Source organism: Patagioenas fasciata, chromosome 2, assembly GCF_037038585.1.
Source record: "Patagioenas fasciata isolate bPatFas1 chromosome 2, bPatFas1.hap1, whole genome shotgun sequence".
Classification (NCBI taxonomy): domain Eukaryota; kingdom Metazoa; phylum Chordata; class Aves; order Columbiformes; family Columbidae; genus Patagioenas; species Patagioenas fasciata.
This window is the reverse complement of record NC_092521.1, coordinates 64417022-64433392: the sequence shown is the minus strand read 5'-3', so window position 1 is coordinate 64433392 and position 16371 is coordinate 64417022. Positions and strand designations below refer to the sequence as shown.

The window sequence follows — 16371 nt, the reverse complement described above, 5'->3', positions numbered from 1 at the left end:
TGAAAAATCTAGGGCTCTGGAGACTTGAACAAAAAGTAGGAAGCAGAATAAGGTATCCATCCAATACCTGGATACCAGCCTGGCATGTGAGAGCCCAAACGGCATGCACGAGGCTTATCTTTGGGGACAAGCAAGGGATGTGCTTTCAAACTGAGAAAGTACACGACTAAGTTCAGATAAAAAACAACTAGGCAAACAAACAAACAAAAAGAATCAGACTAGCAAATTGTTGCTTGATTATTGTGCAAAAAGTTACCTGTTTTGCCACTCTGGGAACAAATATTTAAGCTGTTTTAACATGACTCTATAATTCACTTGATGAGAGAAAGAATAACCCAGATATAAACTGGGAGAATAGATGACTAATCATGCAGTTGATAAACAGTTTGTTGTGATAGAGAAAGACCTGAACTTCAACTATCCAGTCCTTCCATGCCTGCACACTTCTGCTCAGTTCTCTCAAATCAAACCTACTCTACAACACTCAGAGAACAAACCTTTGGCAGCCACCTTGTCGTTTGTCTGTCTCAACCACGACACCATCTCCCAGGACTTCTCCCACTGAAGGCCAGTGATCCCTGACCCAACAGGCTAGACAGCCCATGCTCTGCAGTCTCCTTCAAAGTCACAGAAGAGGACTGACCTCATACTTGTATCCCTGTCAGCATAATTTCCTGCCTCTGAAATCAGAGTTTAGGGTATGAGCTGAAGCACTGCAGGCACACCAGATTCCCCTGGATGGCACAATGATTTCTTTGTGCTAGTCACCATGATCTCTGGTGCAGGCCTCCAGCAGAAGGATCAGCATTGCTCCATCACCCCACTCTGAAGACAGGGAAAACAGCCGAGGTATGATGAAGCAAAGGAAGAAGAGACAAAAAAATATTTCAATAACTCCTCTTTACAGTTGAGGGGAACGATTTCCAAAGGCTTCTTCTCAGAAAAGGAAATGTACATGATTGTTTAGGACTGTCCACAAGTATGAACCTCAAATGTTAACCCCAGAAGTCTCTTATTAAAGGTGTCATTAATCAAAGGGATGGGCCAGGATTTACTGTTCCTTTCAGATTTATAGAAGGAGCGCACAAGAATGTCTGTTGGGAAAGCTTTCAGGCTTTGCCACATGTGAGGAGGCATGTGCCTGTCTTCCCTCTTATATGAGCTTCCTTACTTGTCAGCAGGATTCTTTCCACTGTGCAACAGGTAACAGAAAAGCATTTTAAAATACTGAACTTTTCCATTAAGGTTACAAGTTATTAACCTCCACAACTAGCATACTTGTTCTACTGAAGAAGAGGGAGCATTTTTTTCCACTCACAATCAACAGTTCCCTCTCATTTGCCTTTTTCTGTGGTCAGCATTTCAGTGGCAACCCCAAATCCCAACACAAAGTTAGGGATACTCAGTGACTTCAGCAGTCTGGCCAAGCAGAGCCAGGCCAGCTGCATTTGGAACAAGATTGATCCAGAGACATGAATAAACTCGAACTGATGCAGGCATGACAAAGTCATGAAAGCGATTTCTTACGACCTGACCCACCATCAACATTCACAAGCCCCAACAAGCATTACAGGAAGGTGACTTAATAGGAGGAGACTTAATAGGACTTGTCATCCACCTTCACCTTTTCTGCACAAGAAGGGAGAGCTAGCAACCAAAGTTCTCTCCCACAGATACTTCCACTCATCTGACAGACACACAAAGAATATAAACTGCTCTAGACCCTTTTCTCCATTGCCTCCTTGAGCACTTAGTTCCACATAAAAGAAGTTGGCAGATAATGTTCTCTGAATGGTGAGGACCAGAGAGCCCTGGATGTATCTGACAACACCAAATCAAACTACACACTGTACCAGCTCATACCAATGCACAGGTTGAAGCCTCCTCCTAAATCCTCATCAGTGCAAATGCCCCCACACAGCAGAGAATCCAGACCAAAAAAAAGCTACATGACTGCTCAAAGTTTCAGATCAAGTCTTATGTCTGACTCTGCTATTGACAAGCCCTGTGCTATAAATCCCTACATGACTGAAAGAACTGTGGGGTGTGTTAACAGTGTTAGGTTCACCTGGGATTTAAGGAGCCCTGTGGCAAAGACACCTTGTTATAAAACCAGTTCTCATCTGAGGCAACTGCCAAACATGGTCTTTAAGAAGGTGGTTTCAGATATCTGCAATAAGAGCTTGAAGGCCATTTAAATCTGATGTCATCCTGACATTTGGGAAATTCTGCCTTACATTTGCTTGATGATTCAAAATGGGAAAATTCAACACTCCTTAGAGTAAGGACAGAGAGTAGAATCATCATTTGTCTGTCTGCCAGGTCAGCATAGTCAAATAAGACCTAATTTGTGACAGAGGTTTGTTGGTTTTTTTTTTACCTACGTATCTGTGCACATTCACACACTATACAGGCATGAATCATTTGGGTATGACACTGACTTATCAAGATGGATAGGTAAGATTTCTAAATGTGAAGTAGTAGTACAACACTAGGATTCCCTCCCTCCTCACGGTTCCCTCAAAAAAAATGGAGTGGTGCAGCTGACATGCTCAAGTGATGACACAGTACAAGCAGCACAAGGTACCTTCCCCTGGGAAAAGAAGTGGCTCATGGTGATTCTCAGCATGTTATCCTTCAAACACCTCACAGGTAATGATGCAGGTCCTCTGCCTGCCCTGAAGTCATGACATTCCTGCAAGTTGTAATGAAGTGCCTGAGAGGAGGAGCAAAAGGGCTCCTAGGTCCCTCTTACAGCATTTCGTTCTTTAAATGGGGACCACAAATCCACTCTTCATATTGCCCCAGCACACATGAAGGCACCAAAATGAAATTGTACCTTACCTTGTCTTTGTATAAAAACCCTGAGCAGTGGATGAGCACTTGAAACAGCCTTGAAGAAGTTGTCATCGTTGTTAATAGGGAGAAGGTCTCCATGCATGTCAGCATAGCCAATCATCACTTCCAGGTTGGCTATATGATGAATGTGAAGAATTAGTTTGTAGAAGTCTTCAAACTTTCCTGGCTTGTAGCGATCCAGGGAGAACCTTCTGAACTCTGCCCCAAACTGCAAGAGAAAACAAAGAGAACATCTGCTGTCAAACATCAACACAGCTCAATGCTCCAGCTCGGCATTTGAACATAGTGTGTGTCACCTCTCTTTCTATGATCAATATAGTCACATATCGGTGCTTTCAAGTCCACAAATTACTTTCTAGGTCTTCACATTAGAATATAACCATGGCTACCAAGACACCATTCTAGCTGACAATAGATATGCTGAAGAGGAAAGACCCATCACATCAGGAGAAACGCAGGAGCTGGATAAAGCAGCCCAATCTGCTCCCCATGTAACAACCAGTGCAACTGAGAAAAGGTGACAGGTGACAGTCATAGGTGACTATGTTCCCAGAGGCACCCATTTGCTGATCTGACACAGCCTCTAGAGAGGTGTGCTGCTTATTGGGGGCTCAGATCAGGGATGTCACTGAGAGACTATCAAGCCTCATACAGTCAACTGACTGTTACCCAATGCTGTTGTTTCACATGGGTACAAGTGATACAGCCAGGAGCAGTCTGAGGAGTATCAAGAGGGATTACAGAGCCCTGGGAGCAGTCATGAGGGAGTCTGGAGCACAGGTAGTTTTGTCATCAATCCACCCAGTCAAAGGGAAGGGACTTGACAGGGCCAGTCATATCTGGAGTATCAACAAATGGTTATGGGACTGTTGCCACAGCCAGGGGTTTGGCTGCATAGACCATGGAACTCGCCTTGAAAAACGTGGTCTACTGAGGGCTGATGGGGTCCATTTGTCAAGGAAGGAGAAGATCATCTTCTGTCATAGGCTTGCCAAGCTGGTGAAGAGGGCTTTAAACTAAAGTTGCTGGGGGGTGGGGCAGGGGGAAGGAAGGGAACCTCAGTCCATCCCACTCCTACCAGTTTATTGCCAGTGACAGCAACAGATGCCCAGAGCCTGGAGATGCATCACAGGTCAGCAGGAAAGCACCTGAGGAGCAGCACAAAGGAATTCCAGCCAGGAAGTCAGCTTCATCAGGAGCCCAACTTAAACACCTCTGTGCAAACACATGTAGCATGGGAGTAAACAAGAAGAGTTAGAGATGTCCACATGCCTGCATGGCTGTTACTGGCATCATGGAGATGTGGCAGGATGGCTCCTGTGACTGAAGTGTTAGAAGGGAAGCATACAGGCTCTTTAGAAGGGACAGGTAGGGAAAATGAAGTTGAGGGGGTCATCCTTTACATCAATGACCAACTGGAGTGCATGGATGAGGACCTGACCAAGAGCTATGGGTGAGGATTAAAGGGAGGACAGAGAGAGTGACATTACAGTGTGGGCTTGCTACAGGCCACCCAACAAGGAAGATCAAGCAGATGAGACCCTCTATAGACAGACAGGAGCAGCCTTATGTCCACAAGCCCTGGTCCTCGTGGGGGAAGGTATGCCATCCAGAAGGACCTTGACAGGCTTAAGAGGTGGGCCCATGCAAACCTCATGAAGTTCAACACGGCCAAGTGCAAGGTCCTGCATCTGGGTCATGGCAATTCCAAGCACAAATACAAGCTGAGTGGAGAATGGATTAAGAACAGATCTCAGGAGAAAGACTTCAGGGTGTTGGTTGACAAGAAGCTCAACATGACCCAGCAATGCACGCTTTGCAGCCCAGGACATGGTTGGCTTTCTGGGCTGCATCAAAAGAAGCGTGACCAGCAAGCTGAAGGAGGCGAGTCTCCCCCTTCACTCTGCTCCGGTGAGGCCCCACCTGGAGTACTGTGTTTAGCTCTGGGGCACCAGACATAAGAAGAACATGGACCTGTTGGAGCAATTCCAGAGGAGGCCACAAAGATGATCAGAGGGGTGGAGAACATCTCTCATTAAGACAGGCTGAGAGAGTTGGGGTTGTTCAGCCTGAGGAAGAGAAGGCACCGGGGAGACCTTGTAGCTGCCTTCCAGTACCTAAAGGGGGCCTACAGGAAGGGTGGAGAGGGACTTTCTACAAGGACATGTAGTGATAGGAGAAGGGGTAATGGCTTTAAACTGAAAGACAGTAGATTTACATTAGATATAAGGAAGAAGTTATTTACCATGAGGGTGGTGAGGCACTGGAATAGGCTGCCCAGAGAAGCTGTGGATGCCCCATCCTTGGAAGCATTCAAGAACAGGCCGGGTGAAGCTTTGAGCAACCCGGTCTAGGAGAAGATGTCCCTGCACATGGCAAGGGGGTTGCCCTTTGAGGTCCCTTCCAACCCAAATCATTCTATAATTCTATGATGATCCTAAGTGTGTCACCTTAATATTAAAAAAAATGCACTTTCTTTTAAGTTTTCATTAAATCCTCCAGAGGATAAATTCATTTGTAGGATTTAACTTCAAAGCTGCATCATTCATTATAATCATCTCAAGCATCTACAGAACCATTCTTCTCCAAAGCAGAAGTGTTCACTCTACTGCTTTAAAAATAAGTTACTCAGCTATTCAAATAACCTTATAAAAATTCTTTGCATGTTTCCCATCAATACCACTGGGATTCCAACCACAAGACCTGTAAAGAAGTGTGGTATGTAAGCGCACAGCTTGTCATTAGGAAATATATTCACTCTACATGCCCCCTGAATTTCCTGGTGTACATACAGGAGAAGGAAAATTCTTATTCTGAGTTAGTTTTCATGGGTTTAATTTTTCTGTCACTCCACTGGTTTTTACTTTTTAAGTTTTACAGCCCAGTAAGTGGCTGTTTAAAAAAAAGAAAAAAAAAGCATGCGATTTGGTACAAGACAATTGAAGATGTTATAAATTCATTAAGTTACTTTAAGTAAGTCAGAAAGTGATTGACAAAATGATTTCAATTGACCTTATTTGCAACATTAGAAACCAAATGTGCTATTTAGAACTGGAGGAAAAAAAATTAGATTCTCTAATCAAGGAAATGAAGAATCAAAACCCAGGCTTCTGGTTAAGTAGATTAAATGATCTTTCTGGTATATTTAACTTCATAACTCAGATTGTGTAGTACTAGTAAACTACTGTTCATAAACTGAACCTCTAAATCATGGAAACTCATTCCTGAAAGCATGGAACCACATCCATAAATCCAAGAACAAAGGAGGCTCTGACTAGGATCTCATGGAAGTTCTCATTTGCAAAGCCAGTCAATACCAGGGCAAGAAACCAAAAACAAAACAACAACAATACCACCACCACCACCACAAAAAAAACCAAACAAACAAACAAAAAAACACCCCACACAAACAAAAAACCAAACAACTAGCAAGGAAACAAAGGGAGGAAAAAAAAACAAAACACAACAACAGAACAGCTTGAGAATTTTTCATAGACAAATTCTTCCTCAAAATGGAGAATGACATGCCTAGAAGTTCTCAGATGTTAAATCAACTTATACATGCAAGCCACTCTTTTGCTGAGACTAACAAAACTATGAATCATCACCATAATAATCTTCAAGCAAAAAAAGAAAAAAAAAAGGAAACCAACCACCCTACTGGCTTTGGGTGCAATGACGTTCACAAATTATTTCCACAGTTATGAAAATCCCACTCTTCAGCATCAAAGTCTAGTTGTGATCATCTGTAAGCTTGTTTGGTCAAATTATGCTGCTTGTTTGCAATATTAACTGCTAGTTCCTGTTTGGATTTCAATTCAGAGTGCCCATCCAAATGCACAAGAACCGAACAAACCACAGCTGGTTCCAATGGAGGGAAAACAGTCCTCCTTTGTCCTCCATCCCCTGATCCTCTCCAGAAAAATCCAAGTGGCAACTTACTCCTATTGACACATTTTGAACTGGAAAAAAGCTTAAGTCTTTTTATTTGAAAAGTATCTTAAAGTTTTATTTTTCCTAGATTCAAACAAGAAGCAACCACCTTAAAGTGAAAAGTTTAACATCTACCTGATAAACAAACCAGGCAGGAACAAGATTTTTGCAGGCTTCGTTTAGGGCTGCATCTCCTGCTCCACACACCTGAACAGGAACACAGGTTTCCTTCAGCTGAAACAGCACTGCACCACGCCAGGGCACTTGGGTGCCAATCCCAGTAACCACTGGTTTACTGGGCTGACAACTCATTCAGGACCATTAGCACACAGGGTACTTGCAAGGAAGCAGACACTGTGTGGTCTCAGCCCAGCCAGTATGACAACCACCCTACACAACCACCTGGACATCTGCTGGGGGAGCCCATTGCTCCTGCTCGGCCCAATAGAGGTGCCCAGGCACAAATGCTCCTGGTGCTGGGGCACTGAGGTCAGTGGGAAAGTGACATGGGAAAGGAGGGAGGAAAGAAGCAAGGATTGTTATTTACACCTTGGTGCGACCCACAGTTCAGCTTAAGCTACCACATGAGAGGAGGACAAGTGGAAAGGCCAGGCCTCCCGGCTGAACCCCCACGGGCTGTGTCAGGCTAGCGTGACGGGTGGGTAGCAACCCACCTACGGGGATGAAACTGCAGACTTGGGGCACCGAGGTCTGATGCGAACACTGTATAGTCAAATGAACTCATTCACACGTTCAGCCTCAGGAAAGCCCAAGAGACAACTTCCTTCGCCCAGTAACGGGACAATGATAAACAAAGGCCAGCAATTTTATGTATGCTTTTTGCATGGCACAGTGCTTGAAGGCAAGAGAGCTGGAAGGCGATTCTGCAGAGGAGAAGGGAAGAAAACCAGAGTCTCCTCAAGAGAAATTTAAGCAGATAATGTTTTGTTGTTCAAATGTTAGTATTACTGTAGTAGTAGTTTAGCTGATTAACTCACCCTGTGCACATACACAGGCAGCAACCATTGTCAGCGGGTCTTTTCAGAAGAGGGGAAAAAATGCTTCAGCAGTGACCGTTCATTCATCATCCCTAATGAGGCTGATAGGGAGTATCGCAGTAATAATAGGTTTTGCAGTACCACACAGCTTGGAGACTGGGTGCTCTGCATTGTATTCAGCCAGGATTTCAAGATAACATCCACAACGTATCCTCTAGAAACTACAAATTCCAAGGGTTTCGCACAGATAGTCAAGATGACTATCTGCTTTTCCAAGCTACAAAGTTCACCTTCAGTATATCACTCCACAGAAAGAGACACATGGACTGGTGTCTGCCAGCAGAGTCTCTGCTGCAATGATACTGTGATACACTGTTTGATAAACTAACAGTTTTAACAAGCAGATTAGTTTGTCATAATGAAGTAAATTATTCTGACCTATTTATCTAATACAAATACAGCATCTACTATTGCATAAGTCCTAGGACAGGATGATCCAAGGGAATTAAAAAATTTAGTCTGACAGACTAATTATGACTGAAAAAAATATAGGAAAAACTGTACAGTTTTTTTCACAAAGAACAAGCTCTGTCCCAAGATCCTCTGAAGTATCAGCCGTACTTGCTGTCTGCAGCTAGATGACAAAAAGCACCCTACGAAACACTATACATCAAGCAGGAACCTTAAGCAAAAACAGATGCCAAGAAAAATTGGCAAAAGAAAATAATTTTTCTGATAAAAGTTGTGCTAGAGAATTAGAAAGTCACAGCTAGCTGACCAAAACTTACACAGGCTGAAAAAGAGCAATCAACTTTTTTTTTTTTTTCTGGCTAGAGGGGAAGAGAGGTCAGAGGAGAGAACAGGATTTTGAGGTTTGTTTATTTGGAGGGCTGCTATTTTGTGAAATTAAATGGAAGAGTTATTTGCAAGCAAAAGAGACCAACTTTTTTTTTCTTTAAATTTTAAGTTTCCAAAAGTTTACAGGGTCAAAAATGAAGCCCTGTGTTTATGAGGTGCCATCCCTCTAGTTTATTGCTGGCTTTGAGTTCAGGCTATTGTAATAAGAAAACATCAAAGAGCAGCATTTAGCAATAAACATGAATTACGTTAGCCACCTACTTCTCCCATGAAGCCAATATCAGGAACAGAAAGAAAAACAAACACTTTCATCCTTGTATAGATTTCAGTTTCTGCTTACCTGCGAGATTTTAAAAATAGGGAAGACCTGATCAGGGCAGCCTTATCAGTGAGAGGAAGCAGAGGCCAAGAAAGAGGAGGAGGGAGGGCTGAAAGTAAATGGTTTTGTGCTGGCTGACTTCATATCTGGGACTTCAGAGCTCTGCTGTCACATTTATGTTTGTGTTTCTCTGTTCCCTCTTCCTCCCCCAGCTCACTCAGCACTCTCTTGCTGTGCTCCCAATCCCATAGCGGTTGTCACTAGCGACAAGATGCCACCAATTAAGCAGATGTTCTCTGCAACAAGTTCCCTCTTCTCCCCTTCAACCGCCTGCCCCAAAGCACCTCTGCTTCACCCCAATGATCAAGCTGATGGGAAATGTGGGATTTTGTATTCTGCTCAGTCCCCTACTTGCCTCTTGCTGTTTCTTCCAAGAGAAAGTCACAAGAGCAAGACAGCCTCTTTTCTATTTGCCCTTCATAGGAACTCCATCACAGACAATTTCACCATCTTCTTCCCCAAACTTCTCCCTGATTGGCATCATACCATACTACCTTGTGTTCTTCCCATTCATTCCCCCCATAAAAATACAATCATGCTTTAGTATCTTCAATTCTTAGAACAGTTTCTCCCCCCCAGATAAACATAGCTGTTCCCGTACTTTTCATGCTTCTTGGACAAAATGCTTCATGTTTCTGCTTTTCATCGAAGAATTGTCCTTTGCAACCCCTCCAACCCTCTCCAACAGCCGGTGGGGCTCAGCTCATGGCTACACTTTTCTCTCTTCTTCATCTACCCAGAAGACAAATTCAGCTTTTCTCTGTCCCCGTCACTCTCAGATCAACTTCTGTTCATGAGACAAGCTTCCCATGCAATGTTTTACTGACCTCTTCAGATGCTCAGCTGCCAGCTTAAGGGTAACTTAATGCTAAGCTTACCGTTCTCCCTGCTTCACCTACCTTCTTTCATGATTATTGGGCACAAGGCCATTACACTGCCTTCCACCGCTTTAGCACAAATGCAGCACAGGATGCATATGTCCATGGCAAGTCACCATCAGCATGAGGGCAAAAGGAACATTTGGCAACCTGCCCCTAGCAGGACCAAGGAGCAGTGGATCAGGAGATCTGGACAACACTGCCAAGAGCAGACAAATCCATGAGCCCAGCTTCCTGCAGATAGGAAGCCCTGCACTAGTACAGGTCTGTAGCAAGAGCAAACCACTTTTTGAACATTTGCTATGAGAGACATCTGCAGGGTTACCAGACACCTGTATCCAGTAAGGGCTCTGGCTGGTTGCAAACTTAAGACCCTTTCAGTTTCTACTAGAGGTTTCCCCATGAGCTCGGGGCCAACAACAGCTGCAGAGAAGTAATTATTTGATGTGCACACACACATGCACACACCTAGCCAGACCTGACAGGGGCCTGGGAACAGCTGTGCAGGGCGGAAGCAGGAGGGATGGCCCCAGGCTGGGTAGCCGTGGGGCAGGTGCACCACACCCTGCCCCAGACATTTCAGCCTCAATTAACTTCAGGAATTTCCAATGGGAACAGGGCTACCTCTGCACTGGGACATTTTGCCTTCACGTAGAGGGAGGGAATGGCTCCAAAGCTACATTTCATCTTTAACTTCTGGCCTGAATTGTAAAGATAATTAGGGGCAGGCAATCAATCCTTGGAAGAGCATTTCTTGGTTGCTAAAAGCCCAGATTAAGTGCGTGCAAAGTCTTTCACAAAGGGAATGATCAAGCACTACTAAGGAAAGCACTATTAATTGCACCCCTGAAGAACTCCTTGGAGGTGGCTAGTCCTGCAGCCTGCCAGAGCCTCCACAGGTATTTTAACCTCACAAGGGAGACATTCCTTTCTGACTTGGCTGTAAACAACTTTCAAACTTTAAAGAACACCTCAGCAAATTAAAGGCTTATTGTTCAGAGTCCTTTAGGACTGTTTCAATGTGGTGAGACTAAAATTTACAAGATTACTCACATAAAATAGACTGACTGGCTGAAGTTTTACGCAGATCTGGAATTCCCAAACTGCTAGGCTAAAAACAATTACAAGAGCAAAAGTGCTAACAGTCAAGACACAATCAAGAATAGGAGAGTATGGAAGGTGCTGAAAGTAGCAGCCTGAGCCTTCTGGTCAATGCAGTGTAGGGGTATTGATAGCCATCCAGTTAGCACAGCAAGCACCCAAGCCTGTAACAGCAGTATAATAATTTCAGGAACATAGTCAGACAAACTGCCATCTTTCAGTAACTACATTTTTTTGGCTGGTTGGGTTTTTTTTGTTGTTGTTATTACACAGGACCCAAGGCTATAACCCCCAGCACCAGAGCATATCCTCCCCTCCATCCCATGCTCTGTGAAGGCAGGCAGCACAAAGGACATTTCCCAGTCTTCCCTGTATCTCCTACAAGCACTACTGCTCACATAGTGCCAGAGCACAGGTCAGAGAAGATAGCTACAATAAGCACCAGCACAGTGTAACCTATCAGTTGAACAGAACTATCACAAAACTTACTTGTCTGTGCAACACCTTTTTGGTTGAAAAGTTTGGGCTCTCATCTGTGAAGGGGCAGCAAGTTTGTACAGGATCAGCTGTAGTAGCTCAGCTGCTGCATGGTAACTTGTTGTGGTCACTTTCTCTCAAGTTACCCAACCGTTTAAAGACGGACTTAGATTTACTAGGTATGACCACTTCAGAAAGTCAACCTACTAAGAAAAGATTTCTAGTAACAGAGGAACCAGGAGTTTAGTACATGCTATTTAGCACATCAAAATAAATACCTGTTGCCAGAACCTCAGCAAAAGGAAAGCAGAAAGGAAAGAAACAGAGGTAAAATTTAAGAGATTAATGTTTGCAGTCTCTTTTTCTTGACACATTTTGCAACAATCCAGACCATCCCAAGTTGTTATTGCTGTGGCATACTGTCTTCATTTGAGAGGGGGAAGCACTGCGGTTTTCTGAGTCCGTGCCACATTTGGTTTGCATATAATTAAATATGTTTTGAAGCTCAAAACCAGAAGTTAAATCAGCTGGTTACAGGGTTTTTCACTGAACTTAGTTATATTCTACGTATGACAAGTATGACCTTAACTTGGAAGAATCTAAAGTACTGCTTAGAAACTCAAAGCAGACAAAGTCTGTTTTAACATCCTATAGGTTTAAAAAAAGTCATGCTTTTTTATCAATTCTGAAATGTGCTACACATGGAAAACATTTCTTAAAACTTCAGAAGGCCTGTAAGGCTTCAGGCTTAGAGCAAAATCAAAGTACAAAATGCTGGAAAATACAATTTGTACACCTCTCTCATTTAGTTAACAGCAGACAGAGAAGAAACAGACCTTTAAAATCTCTTTACAGGAGACTGGTAAAAGCAAGTTTTCTCTTACTGCTAGTTGCTACATCTACAACACTGGTGGATGTTAAATTTTGTACCTTTCTAATACATAATGTGCGTACATATACCATAATACCTAAACAGTCATGTGGACTTAAAATACTGGTAAGGTGTCTGAGCAGTATCAGCAACTTTGGGAGGGGTAAGGAGGGGTGGGGAGTGGAACAGAGCATGTGAAAGTTTTAAAACAGCTATCTTAATGTAACAAGCACAAGTACACTCCTTCTGAGAAGCTGACACATGAGCAGGACAAACCACCCACAAGCTGTTTGGATATCACATCAATCTAGCAGCTGGGCAGGCTTGCTGAAGCCCAGACTTCTACACTTGCCCGGGACCAAAACAGATCATTTTATGTGCTAGTGACTCCATAAGAGCACAGCTGATCTTTGAAGACCATAACAGTATCCCGTCTATACTCTGGATACATCAAAATATGATTTAAAATGTATTAAAAATCCATTTGCAGCATCCATCTGAACACCAGCATTTATTGGAACAAATTCAAAAGGGGATGGGAGAAGAGGAAAAAAAATATGGTTATAGTCAAATGGATATATTTATCTTAATGGGTTTGTTTATAGTAGCAGGATGTTAGTCACATTGTTAATTTGTAAATCAGTTTGTAATGTAAGAAAACATGACACTATTAATAAGGTAGAAATGTCACAGTCAGCACCTGAGTCAGGTAGCTGCATTTCTATAATCCTGAGCCACCATCAAAAATTCCAGCAACAAAAAGGGTTGGGTTTTTTTTGTGTGTGTTTTTGTTTGGGAGTTTTTGTTGTTTTGTTTTAAAAAGGACTATTTTTCAAGGAACCATGAGTACATTTACCTGTTTTTGAAAACATGAAAATGAATTCTTACAGGTACATACAGCTTGCAGGAAATAACATAGGAGTAGTAGAGAAATACTTTTCTGCTGCTTTTAAGCTAAAAACATAAAGCTGTCAGTTTCAAAGTGAAAAAAACCCCCACAGTTTCACAAACAATTCAAAGGGCTACCATTTAAATGCCTGAGGCAATCTTATACCTCTACTATTCTAGAATATCCAAGTGACTGTAAAAGAAATACACACTTGACCTGATAGCTACCCTCAAGAAAAAAAAAAAATATATATATATATATATATCTTTTCACTCAGAGCAGGATGACAGAAGATTGGCTACATGGAGCTATAATTAAAGCCAAGTATCACCGTTAATAGAGGAATTTCTATTTTAAAAGTATTACTTCTTCTGTACACTTACACTAATGGGGAAAGAGACCTGAAACCTCTCTGTAAAGCTTAGGAGAGAAAATGAAAGCTAGGTTTGGGATCTCGTGGTCACAGGCAGGATGCTTAACAAAACAAACAGACAAAAAGCCCCACACATCACATGAGCTGTGGCTGTTGGTAAAAGGGAGGGGAGAGAGAGAAAGGGTCATCTGGAAACCTTTTGCAGAGATAGAGGCAATTTCTTCAGAGGGGACAGATAATTCACTTGTCACCCAACAGGGGAAGAGAGTCAGTGAGTACTAGACACATGAGAATACACAGTTGTTTTTGGCCAGCAAGATAATGTGTTTTCAGATACTGTCTAAAAGGGCTGAAATATTAATCCTGAGCTATGCAGACAACACCTAGATAAGAACCAAGCTTCTAATGTATTCTATCATGAAAGATGACAGAAGAGGGATAAGGTATAATTACAATTCTATTCATATTTTCCTACAATATGTGCCAATTTCTAAGCAGGTTTCTCTTTATCCTGCCACCTTTCTATCTAGCAATAAGCTTTTAAGTATTTTGATTATAAGGCCAGCTCCCAGCGGAGGACACAGAGGAAGGGAGGTAGCACTGAGCCCAAAGGAAGAGGACTTCTTAAAGGAGATGACTACAGCAATTCCTATCACTGCCACGTCTCAAAACAGAGGTATGCTGATGCTGTTTTCTCCTTCTGTATTTGCTGCAGCACAGTGATCCAAGAGGCTTCTGCAGCACCTTACAGACGCTCAGAGAAAAAACAAGCTGATGCACACCAAGAGGCTTTACACAGTGCCACAAAGCTCATCCTCCTACAAAGACATGTAGCCAAAGAACACATCACTGTGAATGTTCCCCCCAGGTAGTCACAAGGCACTGAAATATTCACGGATGCAAGTGCTGGAGGCTGAAGCATACTGCTGGTCCAGAATAGTGGGGGTGATGGGTCAGGCTAGGTCCAGGGAAGGTCCAGGCTGGTTTAGATCAGCTGAAATCCAATCATCCCCAAAGCTCACACATCTACTGAACAAGGAAAGAATACCATGTGCAGGTTTTGACCCTTCAGCACAAGGAAGATGCTGAAAAGCTGGAGCAAGTTCAGGCACCAAGAAGGACTCCACCAAGACTCCCTCCTTCTCCTGCCCCACCCTTTTGTTTTGTTTTCGTTTCAAAAAAAAAAAAAAAAAAAAAAAAACCAAACAAAAAAAAATCCTCTGGCCCACATCAGGAATCTTAAAACTTTAGGATACTTGGGGATTGCCAGAAAAGTGTCTTACCCAGTGTGGTACTGAGGATTTGACAAACTCTCCTCTTCCAATAATCAAGGGCACAATCCAATTTCCAATAACTTTATTTTGGAGAAAACAAAAGAAACTCAGGAAATCCAGGAAAATGTTGGTCAGTTTTCACAGGAGTCACTTCTGAATCATGACTAATGCAACACACCAGCTGGATGGTGGTTTATCCTTAAGGAAGGAACCACCTGGTTATCATAACACAGGCAGGGCTATCAAAAACCCAACCACTGCAGCCTATCACCCACTGGACTCCCCACAGCTATTTTTTTCCAGAGCTGCTTCATGCCCAACCCGATCTGCAGAGAAGGAGAAAAGCCATTTCACTTCGTTGTGTAAAAGCGGCACTCTGTCACACCCAGCTCCTTCGCTAAAAGGGATTCCACCTGCCCACGGCCTGCCACGTCCCCAGCCTTTGAAAAGCCACCTGAGAATCCCTTGATCCCTGGCCAGCAGCATGCCCCAGCGCAGAGGCTGAGCTGCACCCACCTCCGCTCAACCGGCAGCCTGCGCTCTCAGGCGATAGCTGCAAAATCATGAGTTCTCAGACTCAACTTTCGAGTTCCCAGGCAGGTCCAGACAGGCATCCTACTTACAAAACACAGGCAACTAAGTGTTTAAAAGACTGACTGCATACGGCTACCAAAAGCAGCATTATTGAATCTTTTTGTTTCCCCAGTCTTAGACAGTTCACTCAATAAAAAATAAAAAATTAAAAAATTTTAAAAAGGTATTTTTAGATGATTGCAGCAGGACAACCCAGTGATCCACAAGGACAAGACAAACAGCATCATAACCAACCCTACAAGATTACCATGTTTTAACAAGAGGTATAAGGTCCCTTGCCAGGTACTATTGGCCAGACCTTTTGACTGGATCTACTTCTAACCACTGAATGGTAACCCTGTGAGAGGGAACCTATAAGCTTTACAAACAAAAGAAAACCATCTCACAATGTCAGTACCACCCTCTGTTCATCAACAACCTGCAACAGCCTGCTACATAAACACTCTAGATGTTATTGTGCACAAGTCACACTAACAGCATAACCCCACCAACACCAGGAAATTCAACAGCGCAGCCTCCACCGACCCACGCTGCATGTTAATGGATCATTGCTGGGTGTAGGCCCCTCAGCAGGATATTTTCTATTTAGCCTTTGTTTTAAGGTTGCTTTCAATGCAGTACAGTTCTCTACAGTAACTTCTGGGACATCAGGAGTGAAAAACCTGAGTTCCAGAAGACTTCCAGTAAACCCCTGCCACCTGCAGAAGTTTATTTTTCATTCTCTCCAGAAGCTCACTGTCATTCATGCACTTACAACCGCGGTACATCACCCTGTGCCTATACAACTATGTAGGATTCATGTACAGGATTTCTGCAGCTGTAAAGGAAGCTATGAGGTGTTCTTCACACGGTTGTTTTTTAATTGTTAATGGAACAAAATCAGGCTA

General features: G+C 43.1%; 1 protein-coding gene across 1 annotated transcript in view; it reads right to left on the bottom strand.

The window, feature by feature from the left end:
• The window catches only part of PARD6G (par-6 family cell polarity regulator gamma), a 70467-nt gene that overhangs the window by 52202 nt on the left and 1894 nt on the right, over positions 1–16371 (bottom strand). The window contains exon 2 of the mRNA XM_065831260.2: positions 2845–3067. Within this exon, the coding sequence (XP_065687332.1) occupies positions 2845–3067 (223 nt within the window). The remainder of the gene's footprint in view (positions 1–2844; positions 3068–16371) is intronic.